Raw genomic sequence first — 17119 nt, forward strand, 5'->3', positions numbered from 1 at the left:
GTCGGTGAATGAGAGGCTAACTGCCTCTCATTCACCGACAAAATGTGAGTGTATTACTGCTGCACATACTTCAATAATTGTCTTGCTGCACTTAGAAGGCGCTGCGCTGTCTTCCCTCTTGTCTCCCCCCAGAGATCCCTTCTGTCACTTCCACCGGCAGCCGCTACAGTGGACAGCTACCCCCTGAACTTTGGGGGGCCCCCCACCCCTGGTTGTTTCCCTTCCCCCTCCTCCCCCCTCCCCCGGGTCCCCTGGACCAGACTATATTGAGACCTCTTCCTTGCGCCAATTCACCACTCAACCACATGGACAATGATGTTGGGGGGCTCTGATGAGGACTGATGTAAGGAGAAGGAGGGAGCTCCGATGGGGACTCTGCTCTGATGGAGACACTTATATAAGTGGGGATCCTGATGAAAAGGGGACTCTGATGGGGACACTGATGTCAGGAGAGCCTCTAATAGGGACCCTGATGTAAGGGGGGATTCCTGATATGGACTCCCCCTTGATGTGGACCCTTATGTATGGGAGACTTTGGAACTTTTTTTTACTCTTTTGCTTGGAATCATATCATTCTAATTCCAAAGAAGATCGAAACAAAAGGTATTCTTTCATTTATTATTCCTTGACTTCTAGAACTCCCCCCCCCCCCCCCGTCAAATATCTGTAAAATGTAGGATGTGGCCCTCATACTGATAAGTCTGGAGACCCCCCTGGTATAGCCCATCAGAGAGCAGCTTCATGGAAAGTTCTAACTTCCTATTATTTTTAGATCTTGCACTTTGCCCTCCCCACCCTTTACATTCCCTTTCTCCTCTTGTGCCTCTTCCCTGCCCCGCAACCCCCAGGGACCTCCCGAACCCTCTTCCTCTGGATTTATCACTCTTCAATCCAGCTACATGTTTTCTGAAAGCAGAAACAAAGATAAAACTGGATTTGGCCTTTCACCCACAAAAGCTGCGTTGACACGGCCAAAATTCCCAGAATAGAAAAAGAAAATAAAGGGGAAAAAATAGCTGTCTACAAAAGTAGGACGAAAATTCCCCTGTAATGAATTGCCAATTAGGAAACAGACATTAACCACTTAGGGACGGCTCCACGTACATATATATATATATATATATATATATATATATATATATATATACACACACGTGATTTTGTTTTAGGGCTCTAGGGGGCGCGCGTGCCACCGTAGCCGTGCTCCCGCTGTGATTAGACACATCAGAAGCCCGCGGGTCCGGCAGCGGTGATTGTGAAGGAGAATGACAGAACAACCATCTCACTATGTAAACATGGCAGAGGACTGTTAGACAGGAAGGGGGAGATCGTGTGTTCCTACTATTCAGGAACACAGATCTCTCTCTTCCTGCAGTCAGTCCATCCCCCTACAGCTAGAAAGCACTCCCTAGGAGCACACTTAACCCCTTGATCGCCCCTGATGTTACCTCATTCCCTGCCAGTGTCATTTATACATTAACAGCATATTATTTAGCACTGATCACTGTAATGGTGTCACTGGTCCCCAGTGAAGGGACAAGGTCACCCAGAGCCCAGGGCGAACATGCCAAACTGCTCCCCCTCCCCCCAAGATGTGTAAGCATTATGTAATAGCAAACCCCCCCCCCCCCACCCCAAAAAATGGTCCCTAATCTGTATGATTACCCCCTAATAAAACTCCCCCTACTCCCAGTACAAATCGCACCCCTTGCTGAAACCCCCCCTCCTTCCAGTACAAATCTTATCCCCCTCCATCCTCAAAATCCCCCCAGCACAAACGCCCCCCCCCCCCCAAAAAAAAGGAAAAAAATTCCCCTAACACAAATCGCCTTCTTCCCCTATACCATATCACCTCTTCTAGCACAAATCCCCCCTCGTATCACAAATCCTCTTCTCCCACCCCCTAGCAACACAAATGCCCCTAAATCACCACTCCTAGTACATACACCCCAAATTTCCCCTCCTAGAGCATTTATTCTCCCCTGCTACCCCCCCCCCAAATTTCTCCTTCCAACACAAATCCCCTCAATCTCCTCACTGTGCCCCCCCACCTCACATGATACCACACTGCCCAGGGCAACTTCCACTCCTGCCCCCCCCTGTCCTGCCCTGCTGGTCCTCAAAAAGTGTCCCTTAGTGTCAGATTTATCCGTCGCAATGTCGCAGTCCTGCTAGAAAATTGCTGATTACCGCCATAACTAATAAAAACAAGAAAAATAAAAAGTCCATAAATCTATTCCATAGTTTGTAAAAGCTATAACTTTTGCTCAAACCAATTAATATACGCTTTTTGGGATTTTCTTTGTTACCAAAACTATGTAGCAGAATACAAATTGGCCTAAACTGATAAAGAAATTATATTTTTTTTTTTTTTTTTTTTTACTGGAAATGTTTTATAGCAGAAAGTAAAAATTTTTTTTTTTTTTTAAATTGTCTTTTTTTTTTATTTATAGTTCAAAAAAAAAACTGCAAAGGTGATCAAATCCCATTAAAAGAAAGCTCTATTTGTGGGGAAAAAAGGACATCAGTCATTTTTTTGGGTACAGCGTCGCACAACCACGCAACGCAGTGCTGTATCGCAAAAAATGGCCTGGTCATTAAGGGGGTAAAATGTTTCGGGGCTGAAGTGGGTAAAGTGATTGTAAAGTCTCAGTTTTTCTTATCATTTCTTAGCACAAAATGATACTTGGTTCTGTATTCTCTAAAAGGGGCGGTCCTGGGAGGTGGGCAGCAGGTGGAACCAAGAGATGGTGCTCAGAGGTGGGTAGCAGAAACTAAGGGTGGCTCAGAGTTCCTGCGCCTGTTCTCTGAGAAAATGCTGAGCCAGTCCATCGATTTGAAATCCTCGCTATTTTTACCCTGCTCTGTGCAGCACTTCTGGGATGGACCAAAGCAATTCACTGTGCAGGTGCTGATCAATCACAGGGAAGGCTTGCAAACTCCATTCAGATATTGTCCTGTCTAGTATCTGAACTGAGGGCACCAGGAGGGCCGAGACAAGGGGTGGGCAGGAGGTGAAGCTGTCCTCGCTATTTTTCCTCTGCTCTGTGCAGCACTTCTGGGATGGACAAGAGCAATTCACTGTGCAGGTGCTGATCAATCACAGGGAAGACTTGCAAACTCCATTCAGATATTGTCCTGTCTAGTATCTGAAATGAGGGCACCAGGAGGGCCGTGACAAGGGGTGAGCAGGAGGTGAAGCTTCCTTGGGCGCAGAGAAGCAAGGTAGCAAAGAATAGATGCAGGGTGGTACACCCATTCTAGGGCATGTATTAACAGTGGGGGAGCTCTGGATCCTTGCCTTTGGCTCTGGACAACCCTGTCCCGGTACTGGACCCCAGTGCTCCTAAGTAGATGTGCTGACCACTAAGCCATTGTGCTTGTAAGAACAGATCGCAATGCATGTGGCTAGCTTGCAAGCCTAGAAAGCATGAATGCATGAAGCCTTAAATACAGCTGAGCCTCTTTCTCCAGCCATTGTGCAGTATTGTGATCGGTGCTTGTTGTCTGTCCACCAGGATGAGAAGAAGTGCTTTGTCTGTGACTCCAGAAGGCCTTTTAACCGGCTGACCAACCCCATCAGTCACCGCATTGAAAATGTCATTACCACGTTCGCCGAGGATCGCAAGAAAGCCTGGTGGCAGTCGGAGAACGGTAACATTATTTATGATAGTTTCATAAGATTCATCAGAAGTGCCGCAGATCTGATATTGCTAATCCATTGCTATCCATCATAACAGTTTTGAAGAAACATGGAAAACCTTGTCTAGAAGTTATATCTTTTATAATGTAGGATGTACAGCAAAGATAGTTTCAAATTTTAGGGATTTTGTACATGGGCATTTTGTTGGATCAGGATAGGAAAGTCATCTGTGTGATTCTCCTAAAAAGAGCCACCTGCCAAGAGTGGTATAAACATCAAGACCAAAACACCCCCCAAAAATATATCTATATATACAATACATACACATACTAGGGCCAATCTAGACAAGAGCCAATTAACCTACCAGCATGTCTTTGAAGTGTGGGAAGGGTCAGTGGTGGCCCGTCCATTGGGGGCACAGGCCCCCCCTATCCATGCGTCCGGCCCCCTCATCTACATGCAGGGCGCCGGACGCATGGATTCCAAAAAGGGATTTTTTTTTTTAAGCACGTGATTAGAGCCAGAGGCTCTAATAGGCTTCAAAAAAGGATGAGCTCGGGGCGCAGAGCACTGCGCCATGAGCCCACCCAGTTGTATGGCAATAGCGAATAAATATTCACTGTTGTCACACTGACTCACTGACCCTCCTCCCAGCCAATCAGGAAGAGGGTTGTGAGACCCCTTTCCTGATTGGCCAAAAGGAGAAGCGATCTTACTGGCCAGTGGCCAGGAAGAGGCAGAAGACACGCGGCTGGAGGAGAACGACAGTGGCTCAGCCATCCAGCACTCCCTGGCTTGGACAGGAGGAAGGAGGAGGTAAGGAGGCAGACCATTTGGGGGGGGGGGGGGGGATGTGTCGCCTGCCAACTGACTGACCTACCGACTGGGGGGGTGCGCATTGGTTTGCCGCCCCCCCCCTGAATTACCGAGCACCAGCCGCCACTGGGAAGAGTACTGTTTATATAAATCCTGTACATGGCTGCCATCGGGGGGGTACTACTGGTAATCCTGTATGGGGCCCCGGGCACATAGGGGGCCCCAGACAGCAGGAGGATTGATGGGAAGGGGGCTTAATGACAAAACGATGCACTGTGTGCCTCTTCCTCCACCAGCTGAAAGCCGGTTTCTCCCCCCTCTCCCTCTCGCTGTCTTTCAGCTGCTTGTTCCCGCCCACACTCAGAGCCGGGAAAAGGGGACAGCAGTCTGGAGAAGTGATGGAGAGGAAAGAACCGGGAGGAGGTGCGCTGTGTTTTGCTCTCCCCTCCTGTCAGAACAACATTCGTCCATGCAGCACAGGAGACAGGATCGCTCTTACAGTGCATCGGACTGTACACGCTGAGACTGAGACATGCTGAGACTGCACTTTGTGACGTACGTATGGTGAAGGTTTTTCCAAAATGGTACAGAGGAATTTCTGATTATGGGTGGAGTTGACCACATTATAGTGCAGATGGATTTCCATATTTGATGGATGTGGAAAGAACTTATTTCTTTAACCGCTTCCATACCAGGCCAGTTCCAGCATTCCTCTTCTACATTTAAAAATCATAATTTTTTTGCTGAAAAATAACACAGAACCCCCAAACATTATTCATTTTTTTTAGCAGAGACCCTGGGGAATAAAATGGCCATCATTGCAATTTTTTATGTCACACGATATTTGCACAGCAATTTTTCAAACGCGATTTGTTTTTGGAAAAGTTTTTTCAGCAAAGTTTGCCCAATTTTTTAGCATAATGTGAAAGATGATGTTACGCCGAGTAAATAAATACCAAACATGTCACGCTTTAAAATTGCGTACACTCGTGGAATGACGCCAAACTTCAGAACTTAAAAATCTCCATAGGCAACACTTTAAAATGTTTAACAGGTTACCAGTTTAGAGTTACAGGGAAGGTCTTGTGCTACAAGTATTGCTCTCGCTCTAGCGTTCGCAGCGATACCTCACATGTGTGGTTTGAATGTCGTTTACATATGCGGACACAACCTACGTATGAGTTCGCTTCTGCGACGGAACGGGGCGCTTTAATTTTTTTTATTATTATTATTATTATTTGTTTATCTTTTTTTCATTTTTTTTATTTTTAAACTTTCCCTTTTAATTTTTATTTTTTTCATCACTTTAATTCCTATTGCAAGGAATGTAACATCCCTTGTAATAGGAATAGGGCATGACAGGTCCTCGCTATGGAGAGATGTGGGGTCTATAAAACCCCACATCTCTCCTCTAGGCTGGAAAGCCTGAGATCAATAAAAAAAAAAAAAAATAAAATGATCTCAGGCTTTCCAGCTGAACACACGGCAGTGGACGTGACGTCATAACGCCATCTGGTCCTCAGTCAGCTCTATGGTAAACTTCCGCCACTGGCAGATTCCTTCTATGGTAAACTTCCGCCACTGGCAGATTCCTTTTCCGGCTCTCCAATCACACTAGCGAGCCAGTAGAAGCACCAGAGGGCGGCGGGAGGGAGGGGGGGGTGTCCCCTTCGGTCGCCTGTAAAAAAAAAAATCAAGCGGCTGAACTGCTGCTATGATTGTTTTTATTGTGCAGGGAATCGCCGGCAGAAAAAAAAATCTGAATGATGCCTGCAATTGCACCCATTATTCAGATATCTCCACTGAAAGCCCAGGACATCATATGCCATTCAGCGGCATGGAAGATTTTAAAGAAGAAGCAGCTGCTTAGCAGGAAGAGTTCAATACACTTAGTCAGACTGCACTGCATTGTGGGAACTGTAGTCCAGAGGAGAGAGACTACTGTAATTAAGAGTGTTTGAACTGCATTTCCCAGAGGGAGAGTGACAGGAGGAGTGCAAAGAACTGCATTTTCTGAAGCTGTACAGGACACCACTTCCTCTTGCCGGGAGGGAGTTTGGAGAGTGCACAAAGCTGTCCAGTGTGCACCATCAATGCAGCATATCGGTGGCTTGAGCGAGGCGTGCTGAGTGCAGACAGAGTGTTAGACATTCTGTATATAGCTCAACAGAACAGACAGTGTACAGTCCACATGGGCTTATCTGCTGCTTAACTGCAGACAGAAAATAGGAGACTTCATTCAGGGAAAAGACATAGAGCATGCGGTATTATAGATGCAGCTACAAACTTATAAACACTGCCAACTGGTTGAAGAACACATCTCTACTAAATACTGATGTAAAGTAGTTGTTGCACAAAATACAATTCTGTATGCCAACACAGTGTCACCTGGGTGCAGTGAAGAGAGTAGACTAATCACTGTGTGTAAGATAGAGACTGAGCCCTTTAGGAATTGACCATGCAGCCATCTAGGAGCCTTATTGCTGCCTGCAGGCTTGACTGGGACTATTCTCATATGCACCAACAGTACGACTGGACCCCAACGCTAGCCAGCCGAAGAGTTAGGACCAAAGATTGTCCCTTAACAGCTGCTACGCAGAGACATTTCGCTATTGCTTATCCTAAGAGGTACCTCTCAGGGGACATTGCACCATATTCCATATGCTAGCTATTCTCCTAGAGTGCACTCTAGACTAGTTATAGTATTATTTTTCATATTGCAGTTAATGCTTACATGCACTGGGGGCGGGGGTGTGCTACAATTAATATTAGCTGTAGTTATTGATATAAAATAGTTAAAATAACAATTAAACCTTTATTACAGTAACATCAATGACACTCAGTTTATAAATCATTTATGTCTAATAAGGTATGCACAGTCCACATGGGCTTTATCTGCTGCTTAACTGCAGACAGAAAACAGGAGACTTTATTCAGGGAAAATACATAGAGCATGCAGTATCACAGATGCAGCTACAAACTTATAAACACTGCCAACTGGTTTAAAATAACAATTAAACCTTTATTACAGTAACATCAATGACACTCAGTTTACAAATCATTCTGTTCGATAAGGTAGTCCAGCCTTGCCTGCATGCTTGTTGGCAGCCTGTATATAACTGACAATGCTAGGCTACCCTGCTTCTTGTGGGAGTAGAAGAGGGTGTTTTCCTATTTGAGCTGTTCCTCAGCAGTGTACATTCAGCTTTCCTCACTCTTCAGGTCTTATACCCAGCAGTAGCTGCTGTTTCACTTGAAATTTGCCACCTGTTGGCTGCAAGGGATAAATATTACATTATTATATAAAGTGTTTTATATTTTGCTGTTTAATTAGACATTTTTTACCAACCATAAAAAATGCATAAATATAATGTAAAAAAACATATATGTACATGTATAAAAAAAAAAACACCATATACCCCTTTAGGATCCAGACGACTGAGCACATATAGCACACAAAGAGCGCGTCACCACAAATTACTGGTCATAAAATAAGCCACACGGAGCCCCTCTGTGTCTGTTTGAGACGTAACCAATAAAAATGTTGTTGAGGCAAGTTTGCAAAACGGCCCCAGGCGCCACCGAGGGTAAATCCAGCCTAGGATTTGTTCACCTCTTTCCTTCCTCTCCCTCATTAAAGCGGGTTAATTTAATTACATATATTCTCCTTTTGGATTAGTTCTGTAACATAGAGAAAAAAAAGGATACACAGCCTTTGAGGATTTCACAGGCTAATCCCGAAAGTTATTTTATCTGGAGTCTTATTAAAATTCTTTTCGTATCTTATTCCGAACAGTTTTATTTTTTATCTCCCAGGAGCAGGGCAGGATGGAACAATGAGAATTGTGGAAGACAGCATTTTCCTCCGTCCTCAGGAAATTCTGACTCATTTCTCCAATATTCACACGCAGGAGAAAAACTTATTTGTTGCCCAGTTATTTTTTTGGAGTACAACAATTTGTCATTTGGAAAAAAAAAAAAAATGTAAAAAGTTTGGATAACTGTTTATTTAAAGCTATTTTTCGCCAATTTTAGCTTCCAGTTTAACCGCTTCCGGACCGCCCACCGTATATATACAGGGTGGCCCTCCTGCGCGAACGAATGTAGGGCTACGTCGGTCGTGCGCCTGCAGATAGGGGGCGAACACGCACCGCCCCCACTCGGCAGCGGGGACTCCGATGCACGGGGCAGGCGGCTCCGATTGCCGCCTGACACCCGCGATCGCTCCCCGCTGAGAGAGAAGGACGGTCGGCTGTTGTAAACACATCTGACCGTTCTTCTTCCTGGAATGATCACAGAGCACTGTTACTGTAAACATACACTGGCAGTGAAGGGGTTAACTTTTTTGAGAGGGAGGGGTTATGTGTGTCCCTAGGGGCGTGATTCTAACTGTGATTGGCTGTGGCTTGAGATGTAGGAACAGTGATCAATGGTCCGACATAGTAGAACCGTATGATCACCATTCCTACACAGGGGAGAATGACAGGCGGCTTGTTTACATTAGCCGCCTGCCTTTCTCCCTCTGCACCAACGATCGCCGAGTGACCGGTGGACATCGGGTCTCCGGGGGCGCGCGCTCGCTCCCTAGACCCTCACAGGCTAGCGACGTAGTACTACGTCGCTCTGCCTGTGAGGGGCTGACCGCCACAGTAAATAGTCGTGCGGCGGTCGGCAAGCGGTTAATTGCATCCCAGTCTTGGTCCGTAGGGTTCAATATTGAGTTGGCCCACCCTTTGCAGCTTCAACTCTTCTGGGAAGGCTGTCCACAAGGTTTAGGAGTGTGTCTGTGGGAATGTTTAACCATTCTTCCAGAAGCACATTTTTGAGGTCAGGCACTGATGTTGAACGAGAAAGCCGGGCTCGCAGTCTCTGCTCTAATTCATCCCAAAGGTGTTCTGTCGGGTTGAGGTCAGGACTCTGTGAAAGAACTTGACTGTTCCTCCATCCCAAACTCGCTCATCCATGTCTTTATGGACCTTGCTTTGTGCAAGTCATGTTGGAACAGGAAGGGGCCGTCCCCAAACTGTTCCCACAAAGTTGGGAGGATGAAATTGTCCAAAATGTCTTGGTATGCTGACGCCTTAAGACAGGGGTGGCAAACTCAATTTAATCAAGGGCCGAATCAGCAATATAATTGCCCTCAAAAGGAGCGGTTGTAAGACTAGATGTTCAGAGCCTCCCTTACCCTTACATAAGACATCAGGAGCCTCCATCAGAACTTGAGTCCTCCACCCTCCCTTACATTACAGTGCACCCCCTAACATGTGCTGCTGATGGGAGGAAGCTGGAGGCATTGCTGGAAAGTAGAAAGCACAGGGACTGGAGGAGGGCTGGAGGGCCACATGAAATGGCCCGGAGGGCCGGATTCGGCCCGCGGGCCTTGTGTTTGACACATGTGCCTTAAGAGTTCCCTTCACTGGAACTAAGGGGCCAAACCCAACCCCTGAAAAACAATCCCACACCATAATCCCCCCTCCACCAAATGATTTGGACCAGTGCACAAAGCAAAGTCCATAAAGACATGGATGAGCAGGTTTAGGGTGGAGGAACTCGACTGGCCTGCACCTCAACCCGATAGAAACACCTTTGAAAAGAATTAGAGCGAAGACTGCGAGCCAGGCCTTTTCATCTAATATTAGTGCCTGACCTCACGCACTTCTGAAAAATGGTCAAACATTCCCATAGACACACTACGTTTCTTTTTTTTTTTTTTATATTTTTGTGGTGCTCATGTGGTTGGTGCATTGGTACACTTCAATTCACCTCTTAGCCCTCCCTCATTCCATCCCATGGGAGGGGCCATGGCTCTCACGTCATGGGTGTGTCTGTAGGGTATCAGTACTGTGAATTAAGCCCTTTCAAGCTAGGCTCCGAAGAAGAAGGCCAGTCCTTCGAAACGCATCAGCCAGAGGGGTCTACTCCAGAACCCCCCACTCCCAGGTTCAGTGATTCAAGCAATAAGAGATGAGAGATATGAGAGATAGCCACACGTGGCCTGACGAGCATGTTTTTAACTAATGTTTGTGAGTAGACATCTTTATGATTTTTTTCATATTTTTTAATAAATCTGTTGGATAATGCACTAGGCCAATGCGTCCTCTTTTCTTTTTCTATTCTCACATATCCCAGAGGATCCTGGGACCTCTTGTAAGGAACAATGTATCCAGTAATAACCAGAGGATCCTGGGACCTCTTGTAAGGAACAATGTATCCAGTAATAACCCAGTGGATCCTGGGACTTCTTTTAAGGAATAATTTATCCAGTGGTACTCCAGAGGATCATGGAACCACATGTAAGATACAATGTATCCAGTAATACTCCAGATGACCCTGGCACCTCATGTAAGATACCATGTATCCAGTAATACCCCAGAGGATCATGGGACCTCTTGTAAGGAACAATGTATCCAGTAATAACCCAGGGGATGGTACTCCAGAGGATCCTGGCACTTCATGTAAGATACAATGTATCCAGTAATACCCCAGAGAATCATGGGACCTCTTGTGAGGAACAATGTATCCAGTAATAACCCAGGGGATGGTACTCCAGAGGATCCTGGAACCTCATGTAAGATACCATGTATCCAGTAATACCCCGGAGGATCCTTGGACCTCTTGTAAGGAATAATGTATCCAGTAATAACCCAGAGGATGGTACTCCAGAGGATCCTGGAACCTCATGTAAGATACAATGTATCCAGTAATACCCCAAAGGATTCTGGGACCTCTTGTAAGGAACAATGTATACAGTAATAACCCAGAGGATCCTGGGACTTCTTTTAAGGAATATTTTATCCAGTGGTACTCCAGAGGATCCTGACACCTCATGTAAGATACCATGTATCCAGTAATACCCCAGAGGATCCTGGAACCTCATGTAAGATACAATGTATCCAGTAATACCCCAGAGGATCCTGGGACCTCTTGTAAGGAACAATATATCTAGTAATAACCCAGAGGATGGTACTCCAGAGGATCCTGGCACCTCATGTAAGATACAATGTATCCATTAATGCCCCAGAGGATCCTGGGACCTCTTGTAAGGAACAATGTATCCAGTAGTAACCCAGAAGATGGTACTCCAGAGGATCCTGACACCTCATGTAAGATACCATGTATCCAGTAATGCCCCAGACGATCCTGGGACCTCTTGTAAGGAACAATGTATCCAGTAATAACCCAGGGGATGGTACTCCAGAGGATCGTGGCACCTCATGTAAGATACAATGTATCCAGTAATGCCTCAGAGGATCCTGGGACCTCTTGTAAGGAACAATGTATCCAGTAATAACCCAGAGTATGGTGTAACTGTCCGCTTATCACTTTAAATCTTTGTTCAGCACTTACTGCCAGGTGGAACATTTCTGCCTTCTTTTTGGTTGCCTGGGGAATGTTTAATCAGCAGAACCACTAGACTACTCCTCCTCCTCCCTCTAGCTCTGAGGTAAAAGAACCTCATGGGAAGATGATTGCTAGAGAGGATTCCTAAGGCTTAAAGTTTGCACCCCTTGGCAAGCGGAGCGAGTTTTCACGGTGCTTATGGTGCTTATGGTGCTCATGGTTTACGGTGCTCAAGGTGTTAATGAGATTAATGTTGGTGGTGTTCAACCCTCCTGCACACCTTTGATGCAAAAGAATAAAAGTACTGCACCCGTCAGAAGCTCTCCTCTCGTTATTTACTCAATGCCAAAGGGGCCGCTACAGATGGTACTCCAGAGGATCCTGGCACCTCATGTAAGATACAATGTATCCAGTAATACCCCAGAGGATCCTGGGATCTCTTGTAAGGAACAATGTATACAGTAATAACCCAGAGGATCCTGGGACTTCTTTTAAGGAATAATTTATCCAGTGGTACTCCAGAGGATCCTAGCACCTCATGTAAGATACAATGTATCCAGTAATGCCCCAGAGGATCCTGGAGCCTCTTGTAAAGAACAATGTATCCAGTCATAACCCAGAGGATCCTGGGACCTCTTGTAAGGAACAATGTATACAGTAATAACCCAGAGGATCCTGGGACTTCTTTTAAGGAATAATTTATCCAGTGGTACTCCAGAGGATCCTAGCACCTCATGTAAGATACAATGTATCCAGTAATGCCCCAGAGGATCCTGGAGCCTCTTGTAAAGAACAATGTATCCAGTAATAACCCAGAGGATCCTGGGACCTCTTGTAAGGAACAATGTATACAGTAATAACCCAGAGGATGGTACTCCAGAGGATTCTGGCACCTCATGCAAGATACAATGTATCCAGTAATAACCCAGAGGATCCTGGGACCTCTTGTAAGGAACAATGTATACAGTAATAACCCAGAGGATGGTACTCCAGAGGATTCTGGCACCTCATGCAAGATACAATGTATCCAGTAATACCCCAGAGGATCCTGGGACCTCTTGTAAGGAACAATGTATACAATAACATCCGAGAGGATCCTGGGACCTCATGTAAGGAACGAAGTATCCAGAATTACCTCAGAAGATCCGGAAGACCGCTTGTAGGGAACAGTCAGTAATACCTCAGAGGGTTTTAGGACTTCTTGTGAGAAACAGGGACTCCAGTTTAACCCCAGAGGATCCTGGTACCTCTTGTAACAAAACAATGTTTCCAGTAATACCCCATAGGATCCTGGGACCTCTTGTAAGGAACAATGTTTCCAGTAATCAGGGCCGTTTGAAGGAATTTGGGGACCCCAAGCAAAATGGACATGGAGGCCCCCCCTGCACACACGCAAAGCCTACAGGAACCACAGCATAGCAAGGCAAGGCAGACTGGTATCCAGTAAGATCTCTGATCATCTTATACATTATTATAAATATATTTTTCATATTTTTCATTAAACTTAAGTGACCCCTATACAACAAGTTGCCAGATATTATCGCCCCTCCCGTTCCCCCACCATGTGCCCTAGATGATACCAGGGGGACTTTTTTTCTTATGCTATGGGACTATCCAGCTGTCTGTTAACAGGTAGGTATTGTTCCCAATTGGACAATTGGTCCAATTTTTGCACGAAAAAATGGAGTGACAGACTGTCAGTTTGATCATACCTGTCACTGGCCTGGTCCGGTCCACGTGTGTGAGGAGGATGTGATGACTCGTGGTGTGTCTCTCTCTGGCGAAGTTCGCGGGCCTGGTGGGGTGGCGCCACTCCCGCGCGCGCTTTAGGCCGCCTAGGCTGGGGCGGGGCTGGTGTGCACTGCGCCGATGCGTGCCACGCACTCTCCCCCTAACGAGCTGGTGCCGCGTGACGTCGTACCGCTCCTCCGCTGTGCGCCCGCCCGCCGGCCTGTCACAGGCCGCCTGTGTGTTGTGAGGCGTGGCGCGCGGCCGCGGCTTTTGTGTTTTGGGTTTTTGGGATAATGTCAGTCTGTGTCTTGGGGCCTCAGGCCAGCTCGGGGGCCCCAAGCAATTGCTTGTTTTGCCTGCCTTGACACGACGGGCCTGCCAGTAATACCCCATAGGATCCTGGACCTCTTGTAAGGAACAATGTATCCAGTAATACCCCATAGGATCCTGGACCTCTTGTAAGGAACAATGTATCCAGTAATACCCCAGAGTATCCTGGGACCTCTAGTAAAGAACAATGTATCCAGTAATACCCCAGAGTATCCTGGGACCTCTAGTAAAGAACAATGTATCCAGTAATACCCCAGAGTATCCTGGGACCTCTTGTAAGGAACAATGTATCCAGTAATACCCCAGAGTATCCTGGGACCTCTTGTAAGGAACAATGTATCCAGTAATACCCCAGAGTATCCTGGGACCTCTAGTAAAGAACAATGTATCCAGTAATACCCCAGAGTATCCTGGGACCTCTTGTAAGGAACAATGTATCCAGTAATACCCCAGAGTATCCTGGGACCTCTAGTAAAGAACAATGTATCCAGTAATACCCCAGAGTATCCTGGGACCTCTAGTAAAGAACAATGTGTCCAGTAATACTTAATAGGATCCTGGACCTCTTGTTAGGAACAGCAACTCCGGTAATTACCCCAAAGGTATTCTTGGACTTAGTAGAGTTTACTTTGCCTCCTCATATAATGTTATCCCATGTAGGTATTATGCAGTACTAACATATAGTATGCAGTATATAAGATGTGTATAGTATGTGTCAAATTAGAAATAACTCTTGTGCAGGATCTGGCCTCCTTCCAGGTAAAACGCTAATGCAGAGACAATCCCGTTATCTTACACAGGAGGGAAAACAGGTGTGAGGCGGCTGTAAATCTCTGGCGGATTTTTCACGGAAATCAGAGTGGCGTGCGCCAGGACATTAGCTGGAATGCATACCAGTGCCCACAGTTGCTGCCCGCCCTGGCTTTATGAACACTTGTTAACATATCGCAGCTGATATATGAAAGGAAACATGTCATTATATGTGTCTGTATCAGCCGAGTGGGATTCACAGCCCATAATAGCCAGTCATGTGATGACAAAGACAGACTTCATTTTGATGTGTGAGAGAACATGGCTTTGCATGTATTGTACAGTGCCTTGAAAAAGTATTCACACCCCTTGAAATTTTCCACATTTTGTCATGTTGCAACCAAAAACATAAATGTATTAGATTGGGATTTTATGTGATAGACCGACACAAAGTGGCACTTATTTGTGAAGTGGAAGGAAAATGATAAATGTTTTTTTCATTTTTTTTTTTTTTCTACAAATAAATCTGTGAAAAGTGTGGCGTGCATTTGTATTCACCCCCCGAGTCAATACTTTGTAGAACCCCCTTTCACTGCAATTACAGCTGCAAGTCTTTTTGGGGATGTCTCTACCAGCTTTGCACATCTAGAGAGTGAAATGTTTGCCCATTCTTCTTTGCAAAATATCTCAAGCTCTGCCAGATTGGATGGAGAGCGTCTGTGAACAGCAATTTTCAAGCCTTGCCACAGATTATCAATTGGATTTAGGTCTGGACTTTGACTGGGCCATTCTAACACATAAATATGCTTTGATATAAACCATTCCATTGTAGCTCTAGCTGGATGTTTTGGGTCGTTGTCCTGCTGGAAGGTGAACCTCCACCCCAGTCTAAAGTCTTTTGTAGACTCTAACAGGTTTTCTTCTAAGATTGCCCTATTTTTTGGCTCCATCCATCTTCCAATCAACTCTGACCAGCTTCCCTGTCCCTGCTGAAGAAAAGCATCCCCACAACGTGATGCTGCCACCACCATGTTTCATGGTGGGGATGGTGTGTTCAGGGTGATGTAGTGTTTTGCTTTTAGGCCAAAAAGTTTCATTTTGGTCTCATCTGACCAGAGCACCTTCTTCCACATGGTTGCTGTGTCCCCCACATGGCTTCTCACAAACTGCAAACAGGACTTCTTATGGCTTTCTGCCAATAATGGCTTTCTTCTTGTCACTCTTCCATAAAGGGCAGATTTGTGGAGTGCACGACTAATAGTTGTCCTGTGGACAGATTCTCCCACCTGAGCTGTGGATCTCTGCAGCTCCTCCAGAGTTTCCATGGGGCCTCTTGGCTGCTTCTCTGATGAATGCTCTCCTTGCCCGGCCGGTCAGTTTAGGTGGACGGCCATGTCTTGGTAGGGTTGCAGTTGTGCCATACTCTTTCTATTTTTGGATGATAGATTGAACAGCGCTCCGTGAGATGTTCAAACCTTGGGATAGTTTTTTAAAACCTTACCCTGCTTTAAACTTCCCAACAACTTTATCCCTGACCGGTCTGGTGAGTTTGTGTTCCTTGGCCTTCATGATGCTGTTTGTTCACTAAGGTTCTCCAACAAACCTCTGAGGGCTTCACAGAACAGCTCTATTTATGATGAGATTAAATTACACACAGGTGGACTCTATTTACTAATTAGGTGACATCTGAAGGCAATTGGTTCCAGAGTAAAGGGGGCTGAATACAAATGCACGCCACGCTTTTCACATATTTATTTGTAAAAAAAATGTGAAAACCATTTATGATTTTCCTTCCACTTCACAGTTATATGCCACTTTGTGTTGGTCTATCACATAAAATCCCAATCAAATACATTTATGTTTTTGGTTGTAAAATGACAAATGTGGAAAATGTCAAGGGGTATGAATACTTTTTCAAGGCACTGTATACCCAATAAAGCCAGTCTACCGAAAACTGATATATCAGATGACTAAATATTTATTCTTTTATAATGGGGACCCCGATAAAGGAGATAAGAATTATGGGGTTTGTCGTTGCTGACCTACTTTTGAAGATCCTATTTGTTTAGCCTTTTCTGGTTCTAAAGTAGTATTAACCACTTTCCGACCGCCGCACGACTATTTACGGCGGCGGTCAGCCCTTCACAAGCAAAGCGACGTAGGGCTATGTCGCTAGCCTGTGAGGCTCACGGACTCTTCCGCGCGTGTGCCCGGCGGACCCGATGTCCGCCGGTCACTCGCGATCGTCAGTGCAGAGGGAGAAAGGCAGGCGGCTAATGTAAACAAAGCCGCCTGTCATTCTCCCCTGTGTAAGAATGGTGATCATACGGTTCTACTATGTAGGACCGTTGATCACTGTTCTTACACATCAAGCCACAGCCAATCACAGTTAGAAACACGCTCCTAGGGACACACTTAACCCCTCCCTCTCAAAAAAAAGTTAACCCCTTCACTGCCAGTGTCATTTTTACAGTAACAGTGCATATGTATAGCACTGATTACTGCAGT

The 17119-nt window shown here is 45.7% G+C and overlaps 1 protein-coding gene and 1 long non-coding RNA gene across 6 annotated transcripts in view; one reads left to right on the forward strand and one right to left on the reverse strand.

Moving 5' to 3' along the window:
* Positions 1-17119, reverse strand: part of LOC309561462 — a 266849-nt gene that overhangs the window by 97828 nt on the left and 151902 nt on the right. The window lies entirely within an intron of this gene.
* LOC309561437 (laminin subunit beta-2-like) overlaps positions 1-17119 on the forward strand; it is a 166666-nt gene that overhangs the window by 44879 nt on the left and 104668 nt on the right. For all 5 annotated transcript variants that reach the window (XM_082265342.1, XM_082265341.1, XM_082265340.1 and 2 more), the window contains exon 4: positions 3519-3654. In XM_082265342.1, coding sequence (XP_082121468.1) covers positions 3519-3654 — 136 coding nt within the window. The remainder of the gene's footprint in view (positions 1-3518; positions 3655-17119) is intronic.

Source organism: Pelophylax lessonae (genome assembly GCF_965119305.1).
Source record: "Pelophylax lessonae genome assembly, chromosome: 8".
NCBI classification, from domain to species: domain Eukaryota; kingdom Metazoa; phylum Chordata; class Amphibia; order Anura; family Ranidae; genus Pelophylax; species Pelophylax lessonae.